Source organism: Ischnura elegans (assembly GCF_921293095.1).
Source record: "Ischnura elegans chromosome 13 unlocalized genomic scaffold, ioIscEleg1.1 SUPER_13_unloc_1, whole genome shotgun sequence".
Classification (NCBI taxonomy): Eukaryota; Metazoa; Arthropoda; class Insecta; order Odonata; family Coenagrionidae; genus Ischnura; species Ischnura elegans.
In genome coordinates this window covers 3,529,493-3,551,889 of record NW_025791657.1, presented here as the reverse complement: position 1 = coordinate 3,551,889, position 22,397 = coordinate 3,529,493, and the positions used below count along the sequence as shown (strand labels likewise).

Genomic DNA, 22,397 nt, shown 5'->3' with positions numbered 1-22,397 from the left:
GTGGGAACGGTTTCAAGGCCTAACATGGCGGAATGCGTTGATCACCTCCGGATTTTGGCATTTTTTTTTAGACACATGTGGCAATATGCGATCATAATGTAGTTAAAATGTCGCTTCTTTAACCGGTTGATGTTTATTTATTTCATCATATATGCCTGTTATAAGGAAACGTATAAAAAGAACGAAAAAGTGAAGTCCGTAATAGCAATGAAGTAAACAAACATTGCATCAACATGGACGCAGCATTTGCAAGGTACGTGATGGAAGAGCCGTATATTTATGTTGGAAGAATGCACCTAAGGGATAGGCAGAATCCCATTGAGTTTTATTCAGAAGCGGAATTCCTCCAGAGGTATCGCTTCTCGAAGAGAACGGTCTCAGACGTTTTATTACCTTATGTGAGGAGTGAGCGTTTAAGCAACCGTGGTTTGCCGATTCCGGATATTTTGAAGCTGCTAATTGCCTTGAGGTTTTACGCCACCGGGTCATTCCAGGTATGTGGTATCTTTTACGTAATATTTATAAATGTTTTTTTGTCGCGTTGATCATGTAATACATATTCAAATCCCTTTTGTAGTTAGTTTGCGGCGATCTGGCCGGGGTTACTCAGGGGACGGTGTGCAAAATTATTAAGGTATGCTTTCTCCTTAGTTTGGTACTTGTATGAGCGTAAAATTTCCATTTGTGGGGGGAGAGTTATAAGGCGTTTCATGACAAATATTTGGTAATCATTACAGAGCATCAGTAATGACCTGGTGGCAGTATTACCTCGGCACATGAAGTTTCCAAGTTCAGATGAAGATACTGCTCGATGCAAGAGATCCTTTTACGAAAAAGGTCAATTTCCTGGAGTGGTGGGTTGTATCGACTGCACCCATGTTCCGATTGTGAGTCCGGGGGGGGGGAGTTTGGCGAGTTGTACAGAAACCGTAAGGGGTGGTTTTCCCTAAATGTGCAGGTATGTATATTTTATTTACCAATTTATCGTCATCATGTTGCACCAAGTTGTTAGATTTCTCGATGTTACACTACTATTTATTCAAGTTTCTTCTGCACTACTATTTAGAATGCAATTTCATTGTTTTTATGTCAACAAGTGCTAAAGTGGAATCTTATAATTTCATTTTAACTTAGGTCGTTGCCGGTCCAAATATGGAAATAATGGATATAGTTTGCAGATGGCAAGGTTCAGCTCATGATGCTAGAATTTTCCACAATAGTCGCCTTAAGCTGAAATTTGAGACCAATGAGGTGAAGGGCATCCTTCTAGGAGATAGTGGGTATCCTCTATTGCCATATCTTTTCACACCAGTTTTAAGACCAGAGTCTGCTTCTGAGAGGAGGTAAATAAAGAGAGAATTTGTGATTCACGTTGTAATTTTGACAAAAGTTATAGCACCTCAATGCCTTAAGTATGGTGTTTTATGAAAACTAACCTTTCAGGTACAACATCTCCCACATTAGGACAAGGTGCACCGTGGAGCGTACATTTGGGGTGTGGAAACGTAGATTTCCATGCCTCAGTATGAAGCTCCGCGTGAAGTTATTTACCGCACAGAAGGTCATTTTGGCTTGTGCAGTTCTTCACAATGTGGCTATGCAGAATCATGATCCTATGCCTGATCGTATGCCAGCTATGCCCAGGTTGGAAGTCCCTGTACAAAGACTCCAACCTGTTCACGGTCGCCCAAATGCCATCCGGGCGGCATTCATAGAGAGGCATTTTGGTGAAGAGGTAATTATTTTTGGGAAAATTAATATGATATGAAAATTACCATTTCAACTCCATTTGGCTTACTTTATGTGATATCAAAGAAGGAAATGATATGCAGAAATGGAGATATGTATGACAATGGCTGGAAAGATTTCAATTTTAACTTCCATAATTTCATTTATTTTGAAAGCTCACTGATAAAATATGATTCGATTTGATTTAAGATTATATTCAGTGTACTCCATTGAGAATTCACCATGTTAATCTTCAGATCTAACAACAATGTACTATTGACTTAGATTACTCATTATATGTAGCCCTGAAATTGTAAGGTACCTATGCATGTTCTAACGAAATCATACAATGTCATTTTTCTTTTAAATAGGTCAATGTTCTTGAACCTCAGAACGTGGCATAGGATTTGATTCTGCATAAACACAATGAGAAGAACTTCACGGCACCAAAAATCTTGTGTGAAGTAAATAACTTCATGTGGCATGGCACCTTGTCCCAGGAAGCAGACCTAAGGATATCATTTGTCTCATTGGTCTATGCATGCCATCTTTTTTGGAAAATTTTGCATCATGAGCTTCAACTTGTCATTTGTAAACATATCCATTATTTCTATTATTGGGTAAAACATCTCTTCAACATCAAAACAATTCGCCGAGTAGGGAGCATGGTTGCAGTGCAATCCACAACTCCAGGACTGCTTGCATTGCGCAGTATCTTATGCTGAAATTGGCAACTTCATCTCGAGGCAAATTATGGTTTGAAAATATCCGGATGAGGCAAACCGCGGTTGCTGAGGAATTCTACTTCTGAATTAATGGGATTCTGCCAATCCCTTTTGTGTATTCTTCCAACATAAATGCATCTGCCATCACGTACTTTCATAGTGAATTGTTCAATTGCAATGGATCTTAATAAATAAATTATGTTATTCTGATTTAAAACCATGTATGTAGTTCCTTCATTTCCCTTTTTGCTCTAGGCTCCCACAAGTTTTGCATGTTCCTTGCAATGCATGAATATGGATAGCAAAATGAAGCATATGAAAAGAGCTATAATTACTTCTCATGGCTATAACCCTAATTTCAGGCCTCTATCTGCGTGGAAATTAATTTAATGTTTTATGTATTATACATACTAAAATTTATCTAGCAGGCACATCCATGGACAATCGGACCATGTTATGCCCTTTCAATTTGTCCATTTCATATTTGTGAGGAAATACAATGTCATGGAAAAATAATCATGAACGATGAATATGAACGAGTAAGCATAGTATTTCATTAGCATTAAATTATTTTCATTCATGGGAGGTATTAAGAGAGATCGTTCACATGAAAGCAACTATATGCTAGAGTCACTATGGTTAACCATGATGCATTAATGGCTGACATGTCAACATAAATATTACTCACTCAATTTGCTAAACGAAAGTTTTTCCAATGAATAGTTTGTGTTACCTTCAGCAACATGTTAAAGTGATCCAAAAACTGCTTTGTATTAAACCACAAAACTACACCTTTAATGGTGACCACTCATGGTGAGAAAGGAATGCATAAAATTAAATATAATTATTACATTACGTATTGCTTTTACCTACGTCACCGAATTACCTGAACAGATTGAAAGAAAGAGTAATTAAAGGAATGGGAAATGCAGCTAAATAACATTATCCATGTTCAATTGAATTAAACTTTATTTAAAATTTAAAAATAAATAAATAAATACAAAATAATTACAAAGGAAGGACGAAGTTGTTGGTTGACAGACAAAACATATTTCTGAGAGCAAGAAGACGATGCAAAATCAAATGCAAAGAAGGCAAAATTGCTGGTTGGATGTGCAGAATTACATGAGGAAGAGTTGGGATATGGCTAATGAAAGGCAGGAGTCAAGCAGGATGGAAAATAGTCATGCAGGTGCAGAGGATCTCTTTCCAGTTACAAAAAGGGCACCATCACCAGGGGAAATGGTCCATGAGAAGGCATGGAAGCAGGCGGGAGCAATGGCATCTTAAATGACACAGACGCATCCAGCAGTCCGGGAGAGAGAAGCAGGAACAGGAAGCACACCAACGCCAAGATAGAGGAGGAATTCATAGAGGTGTATCTGAAAGCTTACAAAGAAGTTGGCATGTAAGCATATGATGCATACAAACTCCACACAATAATACAGATGTAATTTGGCCCCTCAAATCATGCATTACAACTTCATATCAATATGCAAATACAATGGTCATTCACATGCTTTTATTTACAATCATTCATTTAAGGGAGCATTGCATGGATTAAATGTTATCATGCTGGGTTTCATAACTGCAAGACTTCATACAATGAAAAGTTGGCTATGCATTTGAAAGTTTGAGTTCCCACAACTAATATGCCAATTCTGCAGAAAACTGAAACATGCATCAAACTTAACATACATATATTTTGTTTTCATTATCCCTAAAATTGGCTGATTTTAATGAATGTACTTTCCTGAATAGCCATTGGATTAGAATCATAAGCAAATAACTTTACAGATAACAAGATAATGGAGAATTTTAACAAGAAAGACGCTGGCAACACCTTTACCTAGGTGAAAGAACGCACATATTAGGGATAATGAGTAACCAAGTAATGAATCCAGTAAGAAATAACTTTTTTATTTTCCAGTATTTTAAAGTTATTGAAAAATAAAGACATGCCAGTCCTATAATTAAAAGCTATTAAGAGAAAATAGAGAAATCAAAAAATAAAAAAGATGTGTGACCATGACATGCATTATTCAAGAACCAATGAGAAAGTACCTTAAGCTTCATTGTCAATTCCTGTCAATACACACTTCAGTGAAATTTTAAATAAAACCAAATTAAAGGAAGTACTTCATACCTTAATGAATTTAATCTTTTAATGGGGGATAATAAAAAACTTCAATAACGGGCAAATGGAATGAGTGGAAACAGAAATGTGTTCATGAAGAACTGGAGGTATTCCCTCCAAAAGCAGTCTGCCACTGGTAGAGATATTATTTCATGCTGTAGATGTTTCATTTATCACTATTCCAAGCACATCATCAAACAACAAGATAAAGAACAATGGAATGTCCTAGAAATTAAAAGGAATGCTATGCTTATTGTAAGTTAGCTATTTGCAGAAATGTTATTCATCAAGAGGTGTATTAAAAATTTTGGAATGAACACTGATGCATTATGAACTCACAATAGGAATGATTATTGCCTCACGTTCACATTTAAGATTCTACTCATGTATTTGGCTGTTACTAAACTTGTTTCATCTTCAGCATAGTAATATATCATAACAAGTACCACACGCTTCCGCTTCGCCTCCTCCGTTTGAAGCTGTATACTTAAGATACGCCTCTTAAATTCCTCCTCCATCTGGATGGTCTTTCCAGCAGCCTTGGCGTTGGCTAGCTCCTGTTCCTTGATTGCGCATGCAATCTCTGCTTCTCTCTTCCGGATCCGCTGGATGGCATCCTCCTTTTCATTATAAGATGCCATGTGCTCCAGCCTAGCTTCCATCTCCTTCTCAATGGCCGCTTCCCTGGTAAATCGTGCCCTTTTCGAACTGGAAGAGGTCCCTGCACCTTGAATCCTCGCAGTGTATGCTTCCTCTACCGGTCTTTCGTCACAATCTGAGGAAACATCATAAAATACACCATTGATTAATGAAAAACATGAGATACTTAACATTCCTGGAAATGGTATCAAGAAACTCAACTTAAACTTGATTATATTTGATATCCAATAACAACTTCCATAAGTCGCAGGAAAATAAGAACATAATACACAAAGGCTAGTACGATACAGTAAAATTTCTCTTTAAAGAAGTGTTATTCTTTCATGGAAAATCATGATACTGTACACCACTACTAATTTTTGGCTGGCAGATGTTATATGTGATACTTTTTTGATTGTTGTTTATCTCAGTGTGACACTATGGAATTCCCGTCATTAATGATAGGTACATAATCCTTATTTTCAATCAACTTGCCTGATATCTCAGAAACGTTGGGAGGAAGCAAACACTCCGAGGTCCCAACCCTACCCACCGTGGAAACGCTGGGGACCGGCAATGCATCGCAGTCTCCAGCATTCGGCGGTGAGTAGGAGATGGACGACATGGCAATTTCCATCTCTGGTGGCAAATCTTCCCTGCTGGTGGACGGCATAGGTCCGCCACCAGTCCTCATCCTCTCCTGCCTTTCATCAGCCAGCTCTTTCCTCTTTCTCATCTTCAGGTTATCCCAACTCTTCCTCAATTGCTTGGCGGTGCGCTATAATGGCGAGAAATTATCGCTAACATTGAGGTTTACGACACAAAATAAATTACTGGACAAACTAAAAATCAATATCCATCAATACAGCCACAATTTATGATGCTACGTTTATTAAAAAATTACTTACTTTAACAATTACAACTACTCCGCCACCATTGTGGAGTAGTTGTAATCATTACCGCTACCACGCCGATACCAAAAGCTCACAACAATAATTCCAATAGCATTCCATAACATGGAATTATTATTGTGAAGCTTTTGGTCTCGGCGTTGGAAAGTAACATTTATTTGTATTGCATGGCGTGAATCATATTTCATCTTGCATTGCTAATGAAGGGAAATACGTTACAAGTAAAATCTCTGACAGCGACTTAATCACAAAGGTTTTTTGCAATCTACTACCAAAATGCACTTAAGGATTCCAGCAAAGAATGGAAAACAAACTTCAAAGTTTTATCAACCGATTCTAAACCCCGAAGCCAATGAATGATCCAGGAACTTAAGTAGCGTTCAAAAAAGTCCTTCTTCTGAACAGAGTTATACGAGTTATGCAGAACCTTTCCTACAATCGCACAATACATTCATAACCATCATACTTCCAAAGTTACTTACCTTCCGCACAAATTCATTAGAATTAAATTCTTCCTGCACATCCAACCAGGCTTTCGCCTTCTTCGCATTTGATAATGCATCCGTCTTCTTGCTTTACAAAACCTCCTGATGCTTAACAATGATGTCAACCAACAACTTCGTCTCTTCCTTTGTGAGCCGAACCATACGGCGGTCCTCCATCTTTCTGTCTGTTTCTGTTTCGCGCAATGAACTGTGGGCAGCAAACGCCACACGAAACGTCAAGGACGCGTGACGTAGATATGAGAATTTCAGCGAGCAGCTCAACACTCACTACTTCGAAGAGGAAGAGATTGCTTTCGTTGTAGGAACGTTCTTGACTGCGAATAGTAGGTGGAGATACATCTCTAACTCTCCCCACTCCGGCGAAGAGTAAGAGAAAGAGATTCGTTTAAAAATACGGCCCTAGGTCCCTGTGACGTCACGAGGAGTGGCATAGCATGGGTGCCATCTGGCCTTTTTCAAATGCAGTTAAAATTGACAATTGCCATTTGTCAGAACTGCGATTTCTAAAACCAAATAATTTGTATATTATGAATACACTAATGGTCGGTAACGAATCACAATCAATGCCTTTCGTTTTCTTTGATGAAGGAAACTACCCTATTCTTTCATCACTCATATTAATCCAATGTTTTACATTCCATATCACCGATTCTATACATCTCATTAGAGGCTTTCAACTTTTCTTAAGATCTATAATTTACTCACATGATCTTTCACAATTTTAATTCGATGTTTCCACCTTCAAATCCCAACGACTACATGCGTCCGCAATGTTCACAAATTTGAGACAAGTGCCATCTACATGCTCGATTAAATAACAAATGACACATGAATTTCGACAAGTAGGGTACGATTTGGGGTCAGGAAGTGGGGAATTGATTTGCACCTCTCGAAAATCTCTCGAAATAGAAGATGTTGATGTTTAATGAAGTGAGGGAAAATGTTTTGAGTTCCTGCTGAAAGGTGTTGGGAATATTCCACAATAGAATGAATTTGTATATTAGCATAACTGTGCTAAAATAGGCAAAAGAGCACTTACCAAATCATCAGTGGCCAATGGGTCTGGGGCATTATCCGAATTTTCAGCTGTATTTGGTGTGTAAATCACAGGATAATCCCCTTTACCAAGTTGGTCTTCATTCTCCACTTTCATATTAAACTTGAAGAGAATAATAGATGTCACCCATTAAATGCAACATAATAACAATAGTGCATGTCCAATAATATTTAGAAATGGTCAGATCAGATACCTCGGATCCAAATATCCGCAGATATTTCCCTTCATTGGATACATCGGATTCAAAGTTGTGGAAGACATCGGATCTGGATCCGAAATTTTGAACAATAGCTTCAGTGAACGCAATGACCCATAAGGGTGGAAAGAGTTCCGATTCTATCTTTGAGTGTGCCATCGCATGGGATTCTTGTCCTAATCATGAACTGTTTTATTTGAAAGCTCTTCAGAGGTTACGTAGGAGAATTTCAGCCGTGAAAAATAGAAAATGCAAAACATGACTGGCACATAGTCTGACTCTTGCCAACAGATTTTACAATCATCGGGGGAATCTCAGCGTCAGGAATTTGAAAATGCATTACGATCCAAAAATATCCGATCTGAAAAATTCAGCTCCAAAAATCAAGGATGAGATCCGAATCCGGATCCAAGAAAAATCCTGGATCCATCCATCCCTGATACTAAAAATAACAATAATAATATAATAATAATGATAATTATAATCCCTAAAATAGTAAAAACTCTTATACTTAAAACCACTCAAGCAGGCCAATATACTCATGAGATTCTTGTGACTCAAATATCAAACTCCAGAATATTAACATTCAGCTACTGCAATATTTAACCATCCTTTCACTTATTCACTATAGATATTTATCCCCAATGCCTTTTCCTCCTTCATTCACATGTACAAGTTCATGAAAATTAAAAAGATTTCCATATGAAATCAAATTTTAATAATTTGGACATGCAGTGTAATCCTAAAGGTGTCTATTCATGATCTAAAGAGTCACTTTTGTATTGTTTCCAATAATTGCAAGAACAGTTTCTTTGACTTGGTCCATAAAATACTCTACTTGAGTGTTTTGACTTGCCACCTCGTAGCACCACTCTCTCAGCCCTGTTCTGGGAAGAGTAGGAAGTTAGCACACGCAATGAACATATGCTAACAACCTAGGCAGGGACACGTAGGGATCTCATACCCTGAACACATTTATAAATTCATTAATTATCAATATATAAAAGCATTTGCACAGATTTACTGAATGACTAAGGAAGCATCGACATATGTTGCAATGTGTTCCAGCGAATACTATCATCGAAAGCTTTGGCCGCAAAGAAAAACATGTACTTATTGCTCATTCTCATCCAGTGTTAAGCAAACATAGTTTATGCTGCGGAAGCTACGGTCCTGATTTGACATATATTGCATTAAAATTCTCAAAAAAAAAAGAAGTGTACTACTTTTCCTGCGTGCTGAAGACCAGAAATCCAGAAACCCTTTCCTCCCAAGCTTTCTGGATTTGAGGTCCTCAATTATGTTCACAGCAACTACTGACATTCAACCAAGGAATTTGTACAACTGAAGGTCTTTCAACTCTATACATATACGAGAATAAAACTTACCAACATATTGTCCAAGGGTGGTTCACACTCTGGCACAGGAATATATATTTCAGTCACCTGAACTGAGCATGGGACCGATGAAGTATCTTCGGATGCATCTCGAATACAGTCCTTTGTCTCTAAGGAAGATCCTGGCTCATCTTTAGCTGCACCCTCTCCTTTGATACTCTGCTGAGAAAGTTACACTATTAAACAAATGAACTCCATCTGATTCAACAAATAAGGGAGGCTCCTAATCTTGATGAAACAGGGGGTTTAACCTCTTAGGCCCATTTCTCATGGATGCGGACGGTCCGCCTTACACATGCAGATAAGGTTCTGTCCATCCAAGTGGCCACTTTGCCCCCGGATCATCCACTCGAGTACAGGGCACAAATACAGGTTTGTGCTTACATATGCATGCAGACGGCTGATGTGGACCAAGCAGATTTGTCAATGGAAATAGGGTGAGCTTGGAGATAACAGTGCGAGCGCCTCTTTTTACCTTGTATGTGTAGTGAAAGTGGACATGCAAAAATAATGGAAAAACTTTCATCTCGACGAACTGCAGTAAATGTGGTCACGAAAGCGGCTTTTAATTTTCTTTGTGCCACAACAGGGTGCACCCTAAACCTCCTTTTACAGGTACTTGTTTAACGTTTTTAATAATGGCGCTCCACACGCGTAGTGCGGACCATCTGCATCCATGTGAAACAGGCCTTAACTATGGTAATGTTAAATTGGAGTGGTGCTTGAATGCCTGTTAATACGTCACTCAAAAACTACAGACCAAAGTACTACAAAGTTCGGCAGGAATATCATTGGTACACTGAGTTCACTTGCAGGCTATATTACAACATCCTTAGAGCCATGGAAGGCCTTCAAGTGACAAAAGGTATACCAGTTGTGGAAGTAAGAAACCAAAATTTCCCTATTGGTGGTGTGCGCTATCAGTTTAAAATTTGAGAAATCACTTCTGCAATGCCATCACCCGCAATACTTATTAAGTAAGCACTCGGGAACTTAGCATGACATTTGTAGCAGTCCGTAAGAAAGAATACATTTCCCTTATATCTTGAGTGCACTGCATTTAACCACTTATTATTTGCAGTGTATGTATGGTATGTAACCTCTTCTAATGGTTTTACCCCTGATTCTTTGTGTGCAATCTGAGAGCATATGGCAATAAACCTAAACGTAAACGGTACCCTCGCTCCCCAAGCCCTTTGTCCTTGGCGACTACCCCTATATGCACCCAGATTTTTTTTATGCGAACACGTGCAAATGTTTCCATTCTACAAATTGTGATTTCCCAAAATATGCCATTTATTCAATTGGCTCGCTCACGTGTAACCAAGAGCACAACATTAGTCTCCCTTCAGTATTCCTTGTTGAAGTATGTGCAGAAATACCTTCACAGAGAAGTTGATAAGTTATGAATACAACAAAAGTGACTCGCCAAGATTAACATAGGGCAATATTGGCAGAGTTGAGGTTTAGAGGGGGTCTATGAAGCAGAATTAATCATTCACGCTGGAGTTTTTATGCAATAAACCTTATTTTGGAAGGAGATGAGTAATTTAAAACGTTGCTTACAGCCTTTATTTAAAAAAATGTTTTTTCATCAATATTTTGGAAAGTAGGATGGGTTCTTCAGAATAAATAGTAGATTTCTGACAACTGGTCAGCTCAGTGTGTTTTCTTCGTCATTAGTTTGGATGTCATTATTGCGTGATTCGGTTAACTATTAGCAATCGACAGTCCTAATACAGTGCCATATACATTCCTATTCAGGAATGTCGGAGGATGTAATTAATCACTTCTCAGTAATTTTGAGAGCTGTAGGACTTTGAGTAAATAATTTGCTTTACTCAGCTCATTGCCTTAAAATTACTTAATTGTATGTAAAACTTTATCCATGGTATCACATGCCACCAACTATTCACAGTTTTAATACTTAAAGTGGAAATTGTGAAAAATGCCATACTTCCTATTGGGCAGCTTTTTGAAGAGGCGCTAGAAGCCCACCGTAATGATATAAGTAGATATCGTGAAAAACACAGCAGGAAAGTTTCTAGGATTGCCACGAACCATGACCTTTTCCATATGCTTCTCCTCACATCAGATCCCTTTATTTCTTGCTCTGTGAGGGTACCCCATTAAGTAAAATAATTATCAGAGTAGGTGAAAAATCTTCATTAATATTAAAAATATTTTAGAATATGAGAAATTTTCTGACTCAGAATGGGATATAAATTGGCACGTCTTAATTTTTGAGACAGTAGCAATAGAAATATTTGTAAATGGCATTCTTCCTTTCTATAACTCTTCAGTGACCAATATTTATAGTTTAAAAGGCTCAATAGCAATTTTCAACCATAACTTACCTCATGAAAAGCTATCAGATAGCTAAATGGTTGTTAACAATAGAAGAAATACTATCTTTCCCTTGATACTCCCGCATCAAATTTTTGAGTCACCCCTGGCAACTACGATTCCCGCATCACTGTTACCTATTTATAATTTTATTGCCCTCCAAAAATAATTTTATAGACTACATTATCCTAAATATATTTCATTGTATCCTTAAAATATACAATGCGCAAAAAGTTTCATTTATTCAGCAATATTAAAGCCTACAGCAATTTTTGGCCACCTTTTTTCAATTTCAGGCCACAGTGCGACTGTTATAGAATGTGTCCAATGCAACTAGCCACAAAAACTTCTGAATCCAAGAAAATAGTACAACTGCTATGCTTCTAATTGTTTTTGATGGATATATGAAGTCATTGTACACACATGAACCAAAAATCAAAGGCAAACTCTTCTGGCAAATATTTATAGGAGCGATTCAAAATTATGAACACTCATTTTTTTAATGTCTAGTAGACACCTATCTAGAATATGTCTATCCTATGAAAGTACAACTGTTGCTTAACCTTAGAAAATGCCGACAATTTAGATACTGAAAGTAATTTAAAGAAACGGTACATACCAGACAAAAAATTTTTTGTGACAAAATGGTAAGCATTGACAATTAATTCTTATAAAATTAACCCTTTCACACTCAACATTAAGTGAAGCTGTCTTGGGATCTTCATACGCATAAGACCCAACGTCGACTATAGCTGTCGTGATTTTATCATCAAAATCGACCAGACGCTGGCTCTAGCAGCTGCATGGGGAAGAACTTTATTAATTTATGAAATCATTTGCTTGAAAATATAGTTTAATTTTAGTTACATATCTCATACTGAGTAATATCATTTTTCTTGGGATTGAAAAAAAATTTGTTGAAAACTTTCATTTATATCCAGTCCTGCTATTCTGTAAAGACTTTTACAATTTTTACTTCTAGGGGGGTAGCTGCCCCCTTTGGTCCCCCACTGGGCATGCCCATAGGAAGTGTAGTAACCGCTTAGGTAGTATTGTCCAATGCATTTGTGCCCGGCCCGACACCCAGCTTAGCGGGAACTTAGGGCCACTACTTGGCAATTAAGCCCGACCCTCCCAATGCATTTGTGAACAAACAGCAATTCATTGCTGACTGAATAAATTGTCAATGGTTTTTGCAATGATTTATTTTGTAGAATTAGGTATGCTAAAATTTTGTTTGAAAATTGCTTATGCACAGAACATAACCAAGAATTCATTTCAAAGTATTAAAGAATTGTAGTATGCAACAAAATATATCAATGAAAAAAACCAATGACAATATATAACCACTTTGCAACGGTGAGGATGATTACAAATGAGTGGGAGGGTTGGGCTTAATTGCCGAGGAGTGGATCTCAAGGCCTGCTTACGCAATACATCAACACGTACAGGTTAATGCCTACATGTATGAATGCAAGAATGAACGCCAAAATGCACCGTGTAGCCACCCCACTTGGGCAAATGCATGCACAGAAAAAAAGAACCTGTTCTTATTTGGTTCATGCATTGGTAGTATGTACTGTTATGGTCCACCAAAATCATTCATGCAAACTTACATTTACTTGTATGTGTTAATGTACCGCGTAACCAGGCCTTCAGGCCAGGCCTGAATGTATCCGACAATTGCTACCTCGACAGTCACCCCCCTTCACATGCGTCAGCCATAGTCGACATCCAGTTGTTAGCGATAAAAAATCCGGCGTCCAGCACGAAAGAAGTAAACTTGATCACTTTTGCATTTGTTGTACCCTCATTGATTCATATAAAATGCCTTGAAAATGGACATTAAATTTCTGAAACGTCAGCTACTATGTTTAAATTACAAATGACTTAAAACTTCTGAGATCATAGTTCAAGATAAACAAGAGGTCCAGATCAAAAGATATGTTATAATATGTTTAGGTGCACTTCAGTCCATGCTTGACAAATGATAAACAAACTCATCTCCAGGTCGGTCACAGTTCATTATTTGCCAGCCAATAGTAAATGTTTGTTCAATTTTATATGCTGCGGTAACCAAATCGAATATTTTAAAAGGAAGTGTGGTATATACGTAATGGCCTAGTGGGTATATTGCTTACATCACTTGATCAATGGTGAACTTGGATGCCTCACTTTACCAGAAAGATTGTTTAGTACACACGAAATTGTACCAGAAGACACCACGTCTTCAGTCGTTGCCGCTAAAACGCCTACTGCATCATAACAAGAACCTTGCCAAGGCTTCACAGATTGCGATAATTACAGATTGTAGGAAATTGGACGTTTTTTTAAGAGATCCGTCGACAATGTAAGAGGGCCTTTCATGTCCCCTAATGTTGTTGATTAACAAAAGGTACGACCAAATTAACTTTGGATCACTTATAGAAGTGTCTTCATAGTTTATGTTGGATTTAGTGGCCTTATGAAGTCATACAACATTATGCCTCCGCACTAGGGTCAATTATTTCAATATTGAATCAATCGTTTCAAATTCATTTTATATATCTATTAGGATCCGCAAATAATAATCTTCCTATATTTCTTACTGCCGTCAACACAAACCAAATATTGTAACTTCTAACTTTCCGAAGCTTATAATTGCACCGGTCTTCTATTGGGAAAATATGAAAACTACTCACCCCGCAGTTATTTCTCGACGATATTTTCCTCAGTTCTGTGTCCGATTCTAAGCATGTCTTTTTGAAAAGACTGAAATCCTTGAGCTTTCTCAGACAAGGTGAACAAATGGTGGTGGGAAGGCCATCTCCCTCATCGACCTAAGAAAGCAATCAACCAATTCGTTAGAGACATACGGGCATAAAAGATATAAAGCAAACATTACGAAAACGAGAAATCTAAAAGATGAAACGTGGCACTTACTTGTAAACCGACTAAATCATGCAGGACATGCTTCACACTTATTTCGTATTCTACATTCGAAGTGAATAAGTTGCAAAAATAATAATGATTCTTCCTGCAAAGTCTGCAAACGTCACTCTCTGAATTCCTTTCTGTCGAATTCGTGAAAATCCCGATGGTACGACTCATTTCTTCACTTCAATACTCCACTCAATCTTAAAATCGGCTCAATCATCCACTCAACACTGACAGAGATCTCAAAGTCTCACAAGAAAACTATATACACCTCGATGATGTGTGAAAGTGAAAACACTAAGGAATAATCTAGGAAATATACAAAAATATCTAAAATTAATAAATCAAATCTAAGATAAATGACAACACAATAGAATAGTTTGAGAATATTTCAACAATTTCAATGCTCGCCCAACACGTTAACGGAGTTTGTTAATATGGGACGATAGCGGACAATGTGAGAAGATATGTGTGTAGTATAGTTCTTAGTTCTAGTTTTTTCCGTTTGCGGCACCCCTATAGAACAGGCTAACTGTTTGCGTTTTAAGATTAATTTCTTTCTACCTCACTAAAAATGGAATTTTCACAGTAAATTATCAATTTTGCTTATGTAAGTGGTAGAAAAACAAATATTTTGCAGCGATAATTTAATACTTCTGTCAGAAATGGTATTAGAGCGCCACACAGGTGCAGTGACTTCATGGAATTTTCCATGGTGCCATTGCGGCCTTGCGGAGATAAATAGGTTAAACCAAACTTTAGTATAATGCATAAAAAATGTTTTAAAGATAGCCATATTAGCAGTCATGCAGTTAAAGTCAAGAATATACAAGTCATCAATCAACGTCATTTGTCGATATTAGGCCTGTTGTATACGTATAATCAGTCAGCGGTGAGATACGTAACTAAAGACCTCGAATTTAAACAAACCTTTGCTTGCCTTATCTTATATAAACATGTGAACCTTAAAGATTTGATTTACTGCAGTGGAGTCTACGAAAAGGTTGACTCTTTCTTCCGATCTGACCATCTACATAATCTGCTGTTCATACCCGAGTCAACCTTAATGATCTCTGTCAGTGTTGAGTGGATGATTGAGCCGATTTTAAGATTGAGTGGAGTATTGAAGTGAAGAAATGAGTCGTACCATCGGGGTTTTCACGAATTCGACAGAAAGGAATTCAGAGAGTGACGTTTGCAGACTTTGCAGGAAGAATCATTATTATTTTTGCAACTTATTCACTTCGAATGTAGAATACGAAATAAGTGTGAAGCATGTCCTGCATGATTTAGTCGGTTTACAAGTAAGTGCCACGTTTCATCTTTTAGATTTCTCGTTTTCGTAATGTTTGCTTTATATCTTTTATGCCCGTATGTCTCTAACGAATTGGTTGATTGCTTTCTTAGGTCGATGAGGGAGATGGCCTTCCCACCACCATTTGTTCACCTTGTCTGAGAAAGCTCAAGGATTTCAGTCTTTTCAAAAAGACATGCTTACAATCGGACACAGAACTGAGGAAAATATCGTCGAGAAATAACTGCGGGGTGAGTAGTTTTCATATTTTCCCAATAGAAGACCGGTGCAATTATAAGCTTCGGAAAGTTAGAAGTTACAATATTTGGTTTGTGTTGACGGCAGTAAGAAATATAGGAAGATTATTATTTGCGGATCCTAATAGATATATAAAATGAATTTGAAACGATTGATTCAATATTGAAATAATTGACCCTAGTGCGGAGGCATAATGTTGTATGACTTCATAAGGCCACTAAATCCAACATAAACTATGAAGACACTTCTATAAGTGATCCAAAGTTAATTTGGTCGTACCTTTTGTTAATCAACAACATTAGGGGACATGAAAGGCCCTCTTACATTGTCGACGGAGCTCTTAAAAAAACGTCCAATTTCCTACAATCTGTAATTATCGCAATCTGTGAAGCCTTGGCAAGGTTCTTGTTATGATGCAGTAGGCGTTTTAGCGGCAACGACTGAAGACGTGGTGTCTTCTGGTACAATTTCGTGTGTACTAAACAATCTTTCTGGTAAAGTGAGGCATCCAAGTTCACCATTGATCAAGTGATGTAAGCAATATACCCACTAGGCCATTACGTATATACCACACTTCCTTTTAAAATATTCGATTTGGTTACCGCAGCATATAAAATTGAACAAACATTTACTATTGGCTGGCAAATAATGAACTGTGACCGACCTGGAGATGAGTTTGTTTATCATTTGTCAAGCATGGACTGAAGTGCACCTAAACATATTATAACATATCTTTTGATCTGGACCTCTTGTTTATCTTGAACTATGATCTCAGAAGTTTTAAGTCATTTGTAATTTAAACATAGTAGCTGACGTTTCAGAAATTTAATGTCCATTTTCAAGGCATTTTATATGAATCAATGAGGGTACAACAAATGCAAAAGTGATCAAGTTTACTTCTTTCGTGCTGGACGCCGGATTTTTTATCGCTAACAACTGGATGTCGACTGTGGCTGACGCATGTGAAGGGAGGTGACTGTCGAGGTAGTAATTGTCGGAGGCATTCAGGCCGGCTTGAAGGCCTGGTTACGCGGTACATTAACACATACAAGTAAATGTATGTTTGCATGAATGATTTTGGTGGCCCTGGGCAGTGCATGTTTGAATGCATGAACCAAATAGGAACAGGTTCTTTTTTTTCTGTGCATGCATTTGCACAAGTGGGGTGGCTACACGGTGCATTTTGGGGTTCATTCTCGCATTCATACATCTAGGCATTAACCCGTACGTGGTGATGTATTGTGTAAGCAGGCTTTGAGACATACTCCTCAGCAATTAAGCCCAACCCTCCCACTCATTTGTAATCATCCTCACCGTTGCCTAGTGGTTATATTGACAGTGGTTTTTTTCATTGATATATTTTGTTGCATGCAACAAATTTTTTATACCTTGAAATGAATTCTTGGTTATGTTCTGTCCATAAGTAATTTTAAAATAAAATTTTAACATGCCAAATTCTACAAAATAAATCATTCCAAAAACCATTGACAATTTATTCAGTCGGCAATGAATTGCTGCTTGGTCATAAATGCATTAGGAAGGTCGTGCATAATTGCCAAGGAGTGGCCCTAAGTTCCCGCTAAGCTGGGTCTCGGGCCGGGCCCAAATGCATTGGACAATACTACCTAAGCGGTTACTACACTTCCTATGGGCATGCCCAGTGGGGGACCAAAGGGGGCAGCTACCCCCCTGGAAATAGAAATTGTAAAATTCTTTATGGAATAGCAGGACTGGATATAATTGAAAGTTTTCAACAAATTTTTTTTCAAACCCATGAACATTGATATTACTCAGTATGAGATACGTAACTGAAATGAAAATATATTTTCAAGCAAATAATTTTATAAATTATTAAAGCCCTTCCCCATGTATCTGCTAGAGCCAGGGTCCGGTCGTTTTTGATGAAAAAATCACGGCTGCTATTGTCGATGTTGGGTGTTATGCGTATGAAGATCCCAAGACAGCTTCACCCAATGTTGAGTGTGAAAGGGTTAATAACATAAGAATAAATTGTCAATGCTTACCATTTTGTCACAGAAAATTTTTCTCTGGTATGTATCATTTCTTTAAATTACTCTCAGTATCCAAATTGTCGGCAATTTATATGGCTAAGAAACAGCTGCACATTCATAGGGTAGACATATTCTAGATAGGTATCTACTAGATATTAAAAAAATGAGTGTTCATAATTTTGAATCGCTCCTATAAATATTTGCCAGAAGAGTTTGCCTTTGATTTTTTGGTTCATGTGCGTAAAATGACTTCATTTATCCATCCAAAAAAAGTCAGAAGCGTAGCAGTTGTACTATTTTCATAGATTGAGAAGTTTTTTTGGCTAGTTGCATTGGAAGCATTCTATAACAGTCACACTGGGGCCTGAAATTGAAAAAACCTGGCTAAAATACTGCTGAATAAATGAAACTTTTTGCGCATTGTTTATTTTAAGGATGCAATGAAATTTATTTAGGATAAGGTAGTCCATAGTATTATTTAAGAAGGGCAATAAAAATTGAAAACAGGTAAAAGTGATACGGGAACCCTAGTTGCAGGGGCGACTCGAAATTTTGATGCGGGAGTATCTGGGAAAAGATAGTATTTCTTTTATGGTTAACAGCCATTTAGCTGTCTGATAGCTTTTCATTTGGTAAGTGATGATTGAAAATTGCTAGTCAGTCTTTTAAACTATAAATATTGGTCATTGAAGAGTTATAATAAGGAAGAATACCATTTACAAATATTTTTGTTGCTACTTTCTCAAAAATTAAGACGTGCCACTTAATATCCCATTCAGAGTCAGAGAATGGAGATTTCTCATATTTTCACTATAAATAAGAAGATTTTTCACCTACTCTGATAATTATTTTACTGAACGGGAACCCCCACAGAGCAAGAAATACAAGGATCCCATTTAGGGGAAGCGTGTGGAAAAGGTCATGGTTCGTGGCAATCCTAGAAATGCTACTTTATCCTTAGTGACATTCCATTTCAAATCAACCCGGCCATGACGCCCACCGACTCCGATTTTCATGAAATTCCCATGGCCCTACATTCTGGTGAATTTAGTAATATCGTACAATTTTAACCACCAATTGCCAATGGTTAATGAAATATGAGCAATTGAAACTTGGGAGTGACCCCTAAAGTGCCGCAAGGTGCAACACATGGTGATTTTTATTTTCATCCATAACTTCATTCCTGTGAGATGAAAAGGCATTGTTTTTTTTCTACAGCTCAGTGGTCCATACTGATCCCACGATTATCATTAAATATTCACTGCATGAAGTATTTCCGCTGCAAAAAAATAAAGTTTACTAAAACATCTCGCTTGTACCATTTTTCATTGTCAGCATACACAGGGAAAGGCCATGTAAATACAGACTCATTGTTCAGTTAAAGTAATCATTAATGTATGAGCAAAGATCCTGATGAAAAAAAAATCGTGAGTCCGATGTTCCTTTCAGTGCCCTACTCTGCCCCAGCCTGGGGCCGAGAGGGGCACTTTTATGTCTTAATTTATTTACATCAATAGGTGAATTATACATGAAAGCAAACATTTTAATATGGAAATGAACAAGAAATTTTTATTAAAGGTACATGAGCATTCAAATTGTAGATGGGTAACGAAAAATTTGTATCACTGAACGAAATGTTTTTCATCAAAATTTAATTAATTTTATGGCTGAAGTTCTGTCTACTATCCTTTTTTGGTAAGTTTATTCACTTTACTCTACAATTATAGCTTTTTCTTCAATTTTGTAATCCCCTTTTTAGCTGTTAACTATGAAACTCTTTAATTTTCTTAGCAGTTGAGTTTGTTACTCAAGGAGTGTAATGGTGAGCAAAATCTTTACATGATCCTTTTCATCTTTCAAATCTTTATCTCTCAAACATGGGCAGATGTTGAAGAAAGCTGTGACACTTTTTCTACACTACCTGGAAAATTTCAGAAAATAACATAGGCATTCAGATCCTGAACATTGCTCTCGCAATTTCCCCTTGTCAGAAAATTATAATGGTGGAACCAAATTTAGCAGAAGAATAAGAAGTTTTTTCTTCATTCCCTCATGAAAATTACAACCCTCTATCTCAACATTTAGTAATGTCAGTGAGGGAATTAAGTAATCTCTGCACATCACCTCATATTCTCTTCCAGGGCCATCATGTATTTTTTATCGAACCAGTAGAAAAATATGCTGATGTTTTAAATTTAGCTTACTCCATGTCGACAAACAGGGGGGATCCAAGATTTTTTTCTGGGGAGGCACAAGGGTCTGACAGGTCATCTTATATTTGAGATTAAAAACAAAATACAACAATTACTGTGAAAAATATGTTCTTTATTTTGATATGAAAGTTATTATTAAATGTTATTTTAAATTAAATGATTTAGGCTCCGCAATAAACAAAATAAAATGAACGTAATGATAACTGTAATGAAAGTCTTGTCTATTTTTTAAGCAAATGGGGGAAGCACGTGCCCCCTCCCCCATTTCTGCCTATGTTGAGAAACTTTGTCAGTTACCTTGGAGATGATGGCATTGCAGAAGTGATTCCTCAAATGTTAAACTGATAGCGTACACCACCAATAGGGAAATTCTGTTTTCTTTCTTCCACACCTGGTACGCTTTTCGTCACTTGAAGGGCTTTCCATGGCTCTAAGGATGTTGTAATATAGCCTGCAAGTGAACTCAGTGTACCAATGATATTCCTGCCAAATTTTGTAGTATTCTGGTCTGTAGCCTTTGAGTGACGTATTCACAGACATTCAGGCACCACTCCATTTTGACAATAGCATAGTTAAGGCCTTTTTCACATGGATGCAGATGGTCCGCACTATGTGTGTGGAGTGCACGTAGCCCATGTGTCCACAGCCAGAGTAATATCAGCTGGTGCAGCTTGCATAGGTAAAAGAACACCGTATTTCAAAGTGATTTCCAAGCAAAATTGCTGTGAACCATGTTAGAAAAAACAGAAGAAAAGTCCCCCTCTAAGGAGGTTTTGGGTGCACCCTATTGTGGCAGAAAGAAAATTAAAAGCCGCTTTCATGACCACATTTCCTGAAGTTCATCGAGATGAAAGTTTTTCCATTATTTTCGCATGTCCACTTTCACTTTACATACAAGGTAAAAAGATGCACTCGCACTGTTATCTCCAAGCTCACCCTATTTCCATTGACAAATCTGCTTGGTCCGCATCAGCCGTCCGCGTTCATGTGTAAGCACAAACCTGTCTCTGTGCCCTGTACACGAGTGGATGATCCGGGGGCAAAGTTGCCACGTGGATGGACAGAACCTTATCTGCATGAATATGGCAGACCGTCTGCATCCATGAGAAATGGGACAAAGATGTTAAACCCCCTGTTTAATTAAGATTAGGAGCCTCCCTTATTTGTTGATATAAATGGAGTTCATTTGTTTAATAGTGTAACTTTCTCTGCAGAATATCAAAGCAGAGGGTGCAGCTAAAGATGAGCCAGGATCTTCTCCAGAGACAAAGTACTGTATTCAAGATGTATCCGAAGATACGTCACCTATCCCATGCACAGTTCAAGTGACTGAAATATATATTCCTGTGCCAGAGTGTGAACCACCATTGGACAATATGCTGGTAAGTTTTATTCTCCTATATGTATAGAGTTGAAAGACCTTCAGTTGTACAAATTCCTTGGTTGAATGTCAGTAGTTGCTGTAAACATAATTGAGGACCTCAAATCCAGAAAGCTTGGGAGCAAAGGGTTTCTGGATTTCTGGTCTCCAGCACGCTGGAAAAGTAGTACACTTCTTTTTTTTTTGAGAATTTTAATGCAATATATGTCAAATCAGGACTGTAGCTTCCGCAGCATAAACTATGTTTGCTTAACACTGGATGAGAATGAGCAATAAGTACATGTTTTTCTTTTGGCCAAAGCTTTCGTTTATAGTATTCGCTGGAACACATTGCAACATATGTTGATGCTTTCCTTAGTCATTCAGTAAATCTGTGCAAATGCTTTTATATGTTGATAATTAATGAATTTATAAATGTGTTCAGGGTTTGAGATCCCTACGTGTCCCTGCCTAGGTTGTTAGCATATGTTCATTGCATGTGCTAACTTCCTACTCTTCCCAGAACAAGACTCAGAGAGTGGTGCTACGAGGTGGCAAGTTGAAACACTCAAGTCGAGTATTTTATGGACCAAGTCAAAGAAACTGTTCTTGCAATTATTGGAAACAATACAAAAGTGACTCTTTAGATCATGAATTGATCAGTGACACCTTTAGGATTACACTGTATGTCCAAATTATGAA

General features: G+C 37.6%; 4 protein-coding genes across 9 annotated transcripts in view; 2 read left to right on the top strand and 2 right to left on the bottom strand.

Moving 5' to 3' along the window:
* The window catches only part of LOC124172193 (zinc finger protein 271-like), a 51,254-nt gene extending 36,301 nt beyond the window's left edge, over window positions 1–14,953 (bottom strand). For 2 of the 3 annotated variants that reach the window (XM_046551611.1, XM_046551613.1), the window contains exons 1-4: window positions 14,565–14,953; window positions 14,324–14,461; window positions 9,288–9,458; window positions 7,686–7,805 (exon numbers count right to left, since the gene is read on the bottom strand). In XM_046551611.1, the coding sequence (XP_046407567.1) occupies window positions 7,686–7,805; window positions 9,288–9,458; window positions 14,324–14,461; window positions 14,565–14,732 (597 nt within the window). In that variant the 5' untranslated portion in view covers window positions 14,733–14,953. The remainder of the gene's footprint in view (window positions 1–7,685; window positions 7,806–9,287; window positions 9,459–14,323; window positions 14,462–14,564) is intronic. The other variant, XM_046551612.1, reaches the window with a different exon arrangement.
* Window positions 973–2,239, top strand: LOC124172195 (putative nuclease HARBI1). The gene is made up of 3 exons (XM_046551616.1): window positions 973–1,343; window positions 1,444–1,735; window positions 2,100–2,239. Exons 1-3 carry the CDS (start codon window positions 1,153–1,155, stop codon window positions 2,130–2,132), a joined length of 516 nt encoding a protein of 171 aa, XP_046407572.1. The 5' UTR covers window positions 973–1,152; the 3' UTR covers window positions 2,133–2,239.
* On the bottom strand, window positions 3,682–7,042 carry LOC124172194. Of its 2 annotated transcripts, XM_046551615.1 has the most exons (4): window positions 6,623–7,042; window positions 5,725–6,007; window positions 5,037–5,365; window positions 3,682–3,842 (listed from the first exon to the last, which is right to left on the bottom strand). In XM_046551615.1, exons 2-4 carry the CDS (start codon window positions 5,963–5,965, stop codon window positions 3,822–3,824), a joined length of 591 nt encoding a protein of 196 aa, XP_046407571.1. In that variant the 5' UTR covers window positions 5,966–6,007; window positions 6,623–7,042; the 3' UTR covers window positions 3,682–3,821. The 2 variants fall into 2 exon arrangements, with proteins under 2 accessions (XP_046407571.1, XP_046407570.1); XM_046551614.1 differs by having other exon boundaries at window positions 3,682–5,365.
* Window positions 14,954–15,491: 538 nt separating the features above from the next.
* LOC124172355 (zinc finger protein 271-like) overlaps window positions 15,492–22,397 on the top strand; it is a 34,306-nt gene continuing 27,400 nt past the window's right edge. For all 3 annotated transcript variants that reach the window (XM_046551801.1, XM_046551800.1, XM_046551799.1), the window contains exons 1-3: window positions 15,492–15,862; window positions 15,966–16,103; window positions 21,550–21,717. In XM_046551801.1, coding sequence (XP_046407757.1) covers window positions 15,695–15,862; window positions 15,966–16,103; window positions 21,550–21,717 — 474 coding nt within the window. In that variant the 5' untranslated portion in view covers window positions 15,492–15,694. The remainder of the gene's footprint in view (window positions 15,863–15,965; window positions 16,104–21,549; window positions 21,718–22,397) is intronic.

Coding starts and splice junctions, on each gene's coding strand:
- LOC124172195 (XM_046551616.1), top strand. CDS start 1,153: ATGGAAATAATGGATATAGTTTGCAGATGGCAAGGTTCAGCTCATGAT. Junction 1,344..1,443: donor GAGTCTGCTTCTGAGAGGAG/GTAAATAAAGAG, acceptor CTAACCTTTCAG/GTACAACATCTCCCACATTA. Junction 1,736..2,099: donor AGAGGCATTTTGGTGAAGAG/GTAATTATTTTT, acceptor TCTTTTAAATAG/GTCAATGTTCTTGAACCTCA.
- LOC124172194 (XM_046551614.1), bottom strand. CDS start 5,965: ATGAGAAAGAGGAAAGAGCTGGCTGATGAAAGGCAGGAGAGGATGAGG. Junction 5,366..5,724: donor CAACGTTTCTGAGATATCAG/GCAAGTTGATTG, acceptor ATGTTTCCTCAG/ATTGTGACGAAAGACCGGTA.